At 38.1% G+C, this 8,306-nt stretch overlaps 1 protein-coding gene across 1 annotated transcript; it reads left to right on the forward strand.

Moving 5' to 3' along the window:
* Positions 1–2,955: 2,955 nt before the first annotated feature.
* On the forward strand, positions 2,956–3,462 carry LOC113751998. Its single transcript, XM_027296142.1, has one exon. The coding sequence runs from the start codon at positions 2,956–2,958 to the stop codon at positions 3,460–3,462; it is 507 nt and encodes a 168-aa protein (XP_027151943.1).
* Positions 3,463–8,306: the final 4,844 nt, after the last annotated feature.

Raw genomic sequence — 8,306 nt, forward strand, 5'->3', positions numbered from 1 at the left:
GGAAGTAAAAACCCTAATATGTGTGATTTAAGGAAAAACGGTGCGAACCGACATATACCGTGCACTACCGATTGAACACCCCACTTGACTACCATTTCCTTACCAGCACATAACCTTGATATTGGTGAAAAATATCCCCCCTCATAGCTATCCTCTTGGCCGAAAAATTGGACTCAAAATGCAAGGAAAGAAAAAAAAATTTGGATGGTTTTGGTAGTGCCAAGTGTTGGCAATTTGTGGCTTTGACTAAACTTAATTTTCTTACCTTCTTATCTTGCAAATTAGCTCATTCTTCCTCATTTTTTTTCTGATTTGGCCGAGACAAGAGAGAGAGAAAGAGAGAGCAAGAGAAACAACCTTTTTTCATCTTGATTTGCACCATTTGAGTGAAGGAAACAAGATTCTAAACCGATTAACTTGTGAGTTGTGAACTTGGGAAGCTAAGGGAACCAAAAATTTCAAGAGGAGGTGAAGTATTACTCTTGCAAGCCCTTTTGTTAAGGTATAAGGTCTGACCCATGACTTTGGTTCTTTTATTTTTGTTTAAGTTGTTATATAACTCATGTTTTGGTTAGATTAGTAGCTATACAAGTTGTTGTGATGATTTTGGGGTGATCTATGTAAGCTAGGGTTTGACTGATTTCCTTCTTATACTTGTGGTAGGAGTGGTATATGATGTATATAAGCTTGTATAAGAGGTTGTGGTAGTGATTGAATCAAGAAAATGAAGAGATTGCCCTTGAAATCCCAAAATTCCAGATTTCTGGAATTGTATGCTTCAGTTCTGTCCGGTTTCAGTGCCCTATGTTAGAGGCCGAATTAGGCTTGGTACAAAACATGAAAGTTGTATAGAATGATATTTTATAGATTTCTACAAAATTTCAGCCCAATCGGAGCAACATAACCTGTGAAAAGAACAAAATACCCTCACTGCCCTAGGACGCATCCAGTGATCCGTTTTAGACAGTTCATCTAGTTGATTGTGTCTATTCACTATGATCCGTGCTGATTTAGCCATTTACCAAAACATAAAAGTTTTAGTACTCTGTCTTAGCTTTTCAACTCCCCAAAGAACGCCTTAAACGGACTTTGGTAGCCTGAGATATGGCCATTTAAATGTAGTATGGTTAACTAGCCGGTTAGTTGGAAGTTGGTTCTGTGAATTGGGAATTTGACTGGGTTACACTGGAAATTTGACTAAGTGATCTACATGAAAGTTGTAGGCCCTCGTCTTAGCTTCGAAACGGTATAATTTTCACACCAATCCGATAAGCGTAGCTTAGGTTGTGTCCGTTACGTAAAACTCTATCAAATCTGTCTCTTGTTAAACTTCATTTCCGCACTTGTTGTTAACTTGATTTTGTCCTTGTATTGTCTTGAGCCTATTGAACGGCTATTGAAATTAGGTTGTTGTGTGTGTACCTTTGGGTTTGAATGAGGAAAATAATGAAGCCATAAATGGCTGGAAATAGGAAAATACAAAGGGCATGCTGCCCAAATTTACGCTCGAGGACTAGAGAAATATACTTGCGACTTAGGTAAAGTTGATAATTGAATATCACTTGAACCATCTAGGACTTTTGCTACTTTGGTTATCGAGGGTTATACGCTAGAACCTAGCCGAACTTGTACCCTTAGGAAAAGCGGTAATAATCACTCTAAATCCGTTTTCCTTGCACTTTCGACTCAAAAGTTATTTCCAAGTATACATCTTACAAAATTTTTCAGTTTGAAAAGCGAGCAACCGTTTCATGACTATTCTCCAAGTGAATTTCAATTTCTTGATTCTTATTGAACGAAACGTCTAAGTTTCGAACCTTAGTTGATTTTCAAAGTTCTTAAATCAAGTTTTATCGCAGATTTGAACTCCAAACCCGGAGTACCACCCAGACGCGAACACTAGAGGCACTACTTTTGGTGAGTGCTTCCAAATATCTGATTGAACTTGATATTTGTGATTCCTCTTTGACAAATGTGATTACATGATATATAAGTGATTTGACAGGGCAAGGGTGTACTTTATCGCACTTGCCCTAATGAGACTTGTACTTGTTCATCAATTTCAATTGACTTGCTTTACATGTGTATGAATTATATCTTGCCTGGAATTCCAGAAACCCTGTGGCTAGTTAATCGAGTCGAGCCGGCAAGGGCCTGGTCGATTAGATAACAAACCCTGGGTAACTAGTAATGTCGAGTGGAGTGTTATCTTCTCGGCTAATTGGTATACTCGAATATTACCACCCGTGTTTCATGTGGCGTGCGGGCCCGGATAAGGGGGTTGATCGGTGGACGGAGACTGGCGTGAAGTGGGGTTTTCTTTCTGGACTAGTTATTACTTGAAAGTTGACGGAGTGTCAACTACCAATCGATCAAGCTGGGATGGAGCCGAGACATGAGCCACTGTATCCTTACATGTGAATATGATCCATATATTCTTGATTACCTGAAGTATTATCTCTTTGATTGGACTTGTTTGCTCGCTATTTCACTATTACACTGTTATTACTTTGTTTGATGGCCAATTTGATATTTGGAACTTCACTGAGCTTTGGCTCACTCCATTAGTTTTGTTTTCCTTACAGGGGCACGAGCGAGACGTGAGACGTGTAAAGACTAGCGTAGTCTAGTTGTTTTGACTTTTGACTTATACTCGTTCTATTACTCGAATAGAATGTTTTGTATCCGGATTGTATACACTTTGAACCAATTTGGGTATATTGAGGCTTTGTATCTTGACTGTGTATCAATGTAAATTATAAGCTTGAATTGCGATGTTATTTATGGTCCACGGATGTATGCACGTGATACGAGTGAGTGAATCCTGGCGAGAGTTGGGCAGGCGGTCCACCGAACCCTTTGGTACGCCTTAGGGGAAGGTGGGGTGGTCACATCAAGGATCGGCAAGGACAAGGACATGTAGAGGGTGACCAGGTGGCAACTGCCATCAATCGCATGACGGATATTTTAGAGCGATTAGCAGAGCGAGAAGGTCAAGGACCTATTAATCAACCTGGGGCTCAAGATAGAGGGGATGATAGGGCTTTGGAGAGATTTTTGAAATTTGTTTCGCCTAAGTTTATCAGAGGACCTGACCCTGAGTTAGCGGAAAATTGGTTGGAGAGAATGATCAATATATTTGCCGCCCTAGACTATACTGAAGAGAGACGAGTGAACTTTGCTGTCTTTCAATTTGAGGGTGTAGCACGTGCTTGGTGGGATGTGATTAGGGGAAAATGGGAAAGAGCACAGACCCCTTGGATCTGGGAAAACTTTACCCGAGAGTTTAATAAGAAATTTCTCCCACCCTTGATTCAAGAGAAAATGGAGGATGAATTTATAAAGTTGAGACAGGGGATTTCTAGCGTGGCTGAATATGAAGGAAAATTTATTAAGATTTCTAAGTATGCTCCGGAATTGGTGACTAATGAGCGGAAAAGGATAAAACGCTTTGTGCAATGACTTAATGTGATGATTCAGGAGGGGTTGGTGGCAGCCTAAATTTCTACTTTCACTGAAACCTTAGAGAAAGCACAGAGAGTCGAAAGTGCAAGGTTGCAAGTTAGGGATTTTCAAGCTAAGTAAAGGAATACTCCTAATTACTCCTCTGGACAAGCAAGTAAAAGTGCCCCACCTTTTAAAAAGGAAAAAGGAACGGGAAGGGTAGAGACATCCAGTACACCATAAGGGACTCAACTAAGAGAAGGCCACAATGGGCAAGGTCAAGTGAGAGAAACGCCTTTTGGTGGTCAGGTCGTGACTCCTCAAGTTAGTTGTGGTTACTGTAGCAAGTCCAATCATGTGGAAAATGATTATTGGAGGAAATTGAGAAAATGCTTGTACTATGGTAGTGCCAAGCATCAACTCGTAAGTTATCCAAGAGTGCCGAAGGTAGGAGGTAGTACTCAAAGGCCAAAAAAGTCAGCATCTAAACAAACTAGTGATGGAGGAAGTCGATCTAAAGCGACGGCTAGAGTTTATGCATTAGACTATCAACAGGTTTCCAATGCCACTAAGGTCGTTGAAGGTATGTTTTTTTTTTCATTGTTTAGCTAAAGTTCAAAGCGATCTTGATACCACACACTCATTTGCAAACTCTAGAATTATGAGTGGGGAAAACGTGAGGCCGATTAAGTTACCCTATGATTTGGAAGTTAAAACGCCTATTGGAAAAATTAAAGTTTGATTGCTAATTGAATGAATAGAAATTGTGAGATATGGGTTGGAGAGTGTAAGTTGTTGATCGATTTGACAAGCCTAGCTATTAAGGGAATGATATTATCCTAGGTGTGATTTCGAGAACGAAATTCTTTTAAGGAGGGAAGGATGTGAGGACCCGAAAATTTTCTTATTTTGTCTTATTTTACTGGCTTATTTAAATATTCATTCACCCGTTTTCTCCGAATAATTTATTTCAACCATTTTAAATCCATTTACATGGAACAATGTCTCACTTATATTTTTAAAACGTCCCGTTAGCAAATTTAATTTTCCATGACTCGTTCAGTAAGGAATAGCGAATACATGTTTTTTGATGCAATAATCGATCCGAGAGTGCAATAATCTTGGAATATTAGGAATGATTAATAGTAGACTAACAAAAGTTAATTGAGGGATTAGAGGTGAGTGAGTTCAAAAATTTCGCTTTATCGCGCGCGAGTCGAAAGTTCGCGTATTTTGCGTCGGAATGACTAATTGGAGATTTGAAAAATTAATACTAGACTACTAAGAGTGAGTAATTACAGTGTTAAAGGGATTACATTGGAGGTTTAGTGCATGAGTGTATCAAATCCGAGAGAAAATGGTGGTACGAAACCCTAGCGCGACAACTATTCAAAGTTGACTTTTGTAAAGCTTCTTGGTCACATTTTCTTCAAGCTTCCAAAGCAAGATTGATCACTCAAAATCCTCCTTTCTCTCACCTTGCTCAGCCGACCCACCCAAGAGGAAAAAGGAAGAAGAAAAACTCCATTTCTTTGGTTCCAATCTTGCTCCAAATCTTCATCCAACTTCCAAACACTTTGAAGATTAGTTTTATCTTGGAACAAGAAGCATCTTGCAGACTTTCTTGGAGTGTTTTGGTGTAGAAAAATCTGATTTCATCAAGGGTTTAGGAGGTAACCTTTCATCTCCTTTGATCTCTCCAATTTCTTCAAGAATGAAGGTTAATCTTTATGGGTTTACAACCCTAAGCAAGAAAATAGGTTAGAGGACTTGAGGAAACCATTTACTTGCTTTAATCTCTAGGCTAGCGGTCTTGAGGAAGCTTGTAGGTAGCTGCCTTGAGGATTTATTTCTTGGTTAATGTTGCTTGTGTGATGAATGAAATGTTTACGGTTAGAAAATGGAGAGAAAGTTGAAAAAATTTTGGTTAGTGAGCTGGCTGAAATTCTGTCCATTGTAGCCTATTTTAATTCGAAATTTTGACACTTGTTTGGCTATGAAATTGATGTTTATATGTTGTATATTGTGTGTAGAAAGTGCCTTCCAAAAATCGTTTCATTTGGTTGCATAAAACTTGAGTTTTGGCAAGAATCAAATCTGGAAAACGTATAGCAAAGACCTCGGATAGTGCTTCTTTATCCGAACATAACTTTTTGTACAAAAGTCGAAATTGAGTGCCATTAGTGGTATTCAAAACTAGTCATTCATAACTTTCCAATGGTAGAAAAATCTCCTACTAGTTCATTTTGAGTGAACTGTAGTGAGTCGGCAAAGTCGGCTGTTCTGTTTTAACTGTTCATACGAATGAAACTGGAAACTACGTTTTGTGGCTTGATTTTGTCCCACTTGTGAAAAAATTTTCAAAATTATGTCTTCTGATGAATTGTGGCATTTGGAACCTAGTTTCCAACGTCACCAACCATTCTCAATTTGAGTTTGTATAGAGTTAGATATAGTTTGATTTCGAAAGCGCGACAAAGCTAAAAACTAGAAACTTTTCCCTTTCTTGTTGGCCCAATGGTCAAATCTGTTTTGGGATGTTATATTTCTAAAATTTTACGGTCATTTAACTATCAATTGTTTATTAAATGTTTATGAAACCTTGGTTTCAAAAATGGAGTGAATTGAGGTTGATTTCATTGGACAACAACCTTTGGAAAGAAAGAAAGAGTGGGTTGGCAGATTTGCTTTGAAAATTTGATGAACTTTAGTCATTTTGTTTACTGCCTTCCTGTGTGAACTTTTATCTAAAATTTTATAGAGAGGTAGTCCACATATGGAAGTTTAAGTGAACCAAATTTGGTACAATTTCAATGCCATTTCGACATCCAAATGATGCCCCAAAGATTGCTCTTCAAATCTGGAAATTCACTATTCAAGCAGTGAAAATCAACTAACTTTAAGTTGTTATATCTTGCTGCTTAAAACTCCAAATTTAGTTCTGTTTGTTATGTTTGAAACCTTGTTTGAAACTGTTATTGTGTTACAAAATTCAAAGACTGATTCATTTTCTATGAATTTTGCTGAAGTTCCAAACATTGCCGAAAAACCAAGACTGGTTCTGTCTTGCTTGTTTAAATCAGCCACTTTGAGCTGAAAAATGAATGCTTTCCGTTTAGAATGTTGAAAAGTGTCTTCTAGGAACTTTTAGTACTTTGGATCTAGTTTCCAACGGTATAAATTTTCTATTTTTGGACGTACCGAACTCAAGATCTGATTTTACCAAGTTTATCGCGCAAAGCTGAAAATTCATGATTTCGTGGAAAATTAGTTTTTGAGAACTTTTCATTGTCTTTCGCTATCGATCATCTGTTTTAAACTCATTTTCATGGAGGATGCAAGTTTCTCTTGTGACTTTAAATCCTCACTTTTGAATCTCGATTTTCAAGATATTAAAGCTCTTTTAAGACATTGTCTTAGTATTATGCAAGTGTGCATTCTTCCTTGTTTGGCAAGGGGTTTGTAAGTATTTGTGAGTGATAGATAATTGTTATTTCTTCACGCGCTCAAGAGGATTTTGAAGAGAATCTCGAAGCCGACCACTAAAGATGTTATTTTGCACTTACTCATTAGTTTTGAATTGGTGAATGTCAAGTGCATGAATAGTTGCCAATTATGTGAATTGCTTCTTATTGATTAAGTGATTTATAATTGTCGAGTCGAGTGTGTACTTTATCGCACTCGTTCTCTTTTAATTGATTATATAATTGAATTGCTCATACTTGAATTTATGATTGTGGTTGAATATGCCGATTGGAGTGAATCTCATCGGCTTATAATTTGCTAAGTGAAATAAGTGCAGTACTAAAATAGTGAATTATGTTATGTTTGCATATGTTGATTGGAGTGAATCTCATCGACTCATAATAGTAATTTGGGGGACGCCCGAACTCATCGACCGACCTTACGGCTTGAACCGGCATGGGTTTGGTCGAGAAGCTTGGTGAGCCATGAGAAAATATTCATAAGTTTGATCTATTTGAGAGATCTCGCTTAGCATACTCGAGTAGTATCGCCTTTTATAATAGAAGAGCAGGCCTGGGACAGGGGGTGTAACGTTGAACGAGAATTGAAGAGTAAATGGAGTTCTACGGACTTAATACCTACCCGGTTTTGACGGAGTGTCATTTCCGTGGAGGTATCTGATCGAGCCTTGGCGAAGCATGTGGAATCTAGCTCCTGAGAGTTCCAGTATCCTTAAGTTGTTTCTGCTTACTTTTCCTACTTGAAATGTTAATCACTTTAACTTTACAGTTTTATTTACTGTATAAATGTTCTTGTTACTTGGACTATATGTTTGCATGTGTGTTTCTTGGCCTCACTGAGCATTCACTCACCCCATTAGCTTTGTTTTCCTTAACAGGGCTTGGAATGGAAAGAATTTTGGAGAAGCCGGTTTGATTACTTTTGATTAGTGTATTTGGGATATAATTGATTAGCCGACTTCTAGTGATTGTATTTTTGGGGAAAAGTGATATACTCTTGAGAACTTGTGTTGTAAAATTTGAATATTTAGTTAATGAAGCGACTTTTCTTTGTTTTGACTTTTAGTATTTGGTTGTTATCCTTAAATTTGAATTGAATTGTATCGAATCCTAGTGAGAGCTGGGCAGGCATTCCGCGGATACCCTTGGGTTCGCGCTTGGGAGAAGTCGGACATCACAGATTCAACCAACCAGCCCTAGGTTGGAGTTATAGCCCTAGATATTCAAGTATTCATGATCTGGGTTAAAACCCCAAGTATTCAGGTATTCAAGAGTGGAGTTGTTGGCTGTCATCTAACGCTCACGCCGATAATGATTGGAGACGTTAGTTGTCACTAAACGTTCCGTATTCAGAAATGTCACAAGTTCAAATCAAGA

Source organism: Coffea eugenioides, chromosome 11, assembly GCF_003713205.1.
Source record: "Coffea eugenioides isolate CCC68of chromosome 11, Ceug_1.0, whole genome shotgun sequence".
Lineage (NCBI taxonomy): Eukaryota > Viridiplantae > Streptophyta > Magnoliopsida > Gentianales > Rubiaceae > Coffea > Coffea eugenioides.

Excerpts from the sequence above, each read along its gene's own strand:
- LOC113751998 (XM_027296142.1), top strand. The coding sequence starts at position 2,956 with ATGACGGATATTTTAGAGCGATTAGCAGAGCGAGAAGGTCAAGGACCT.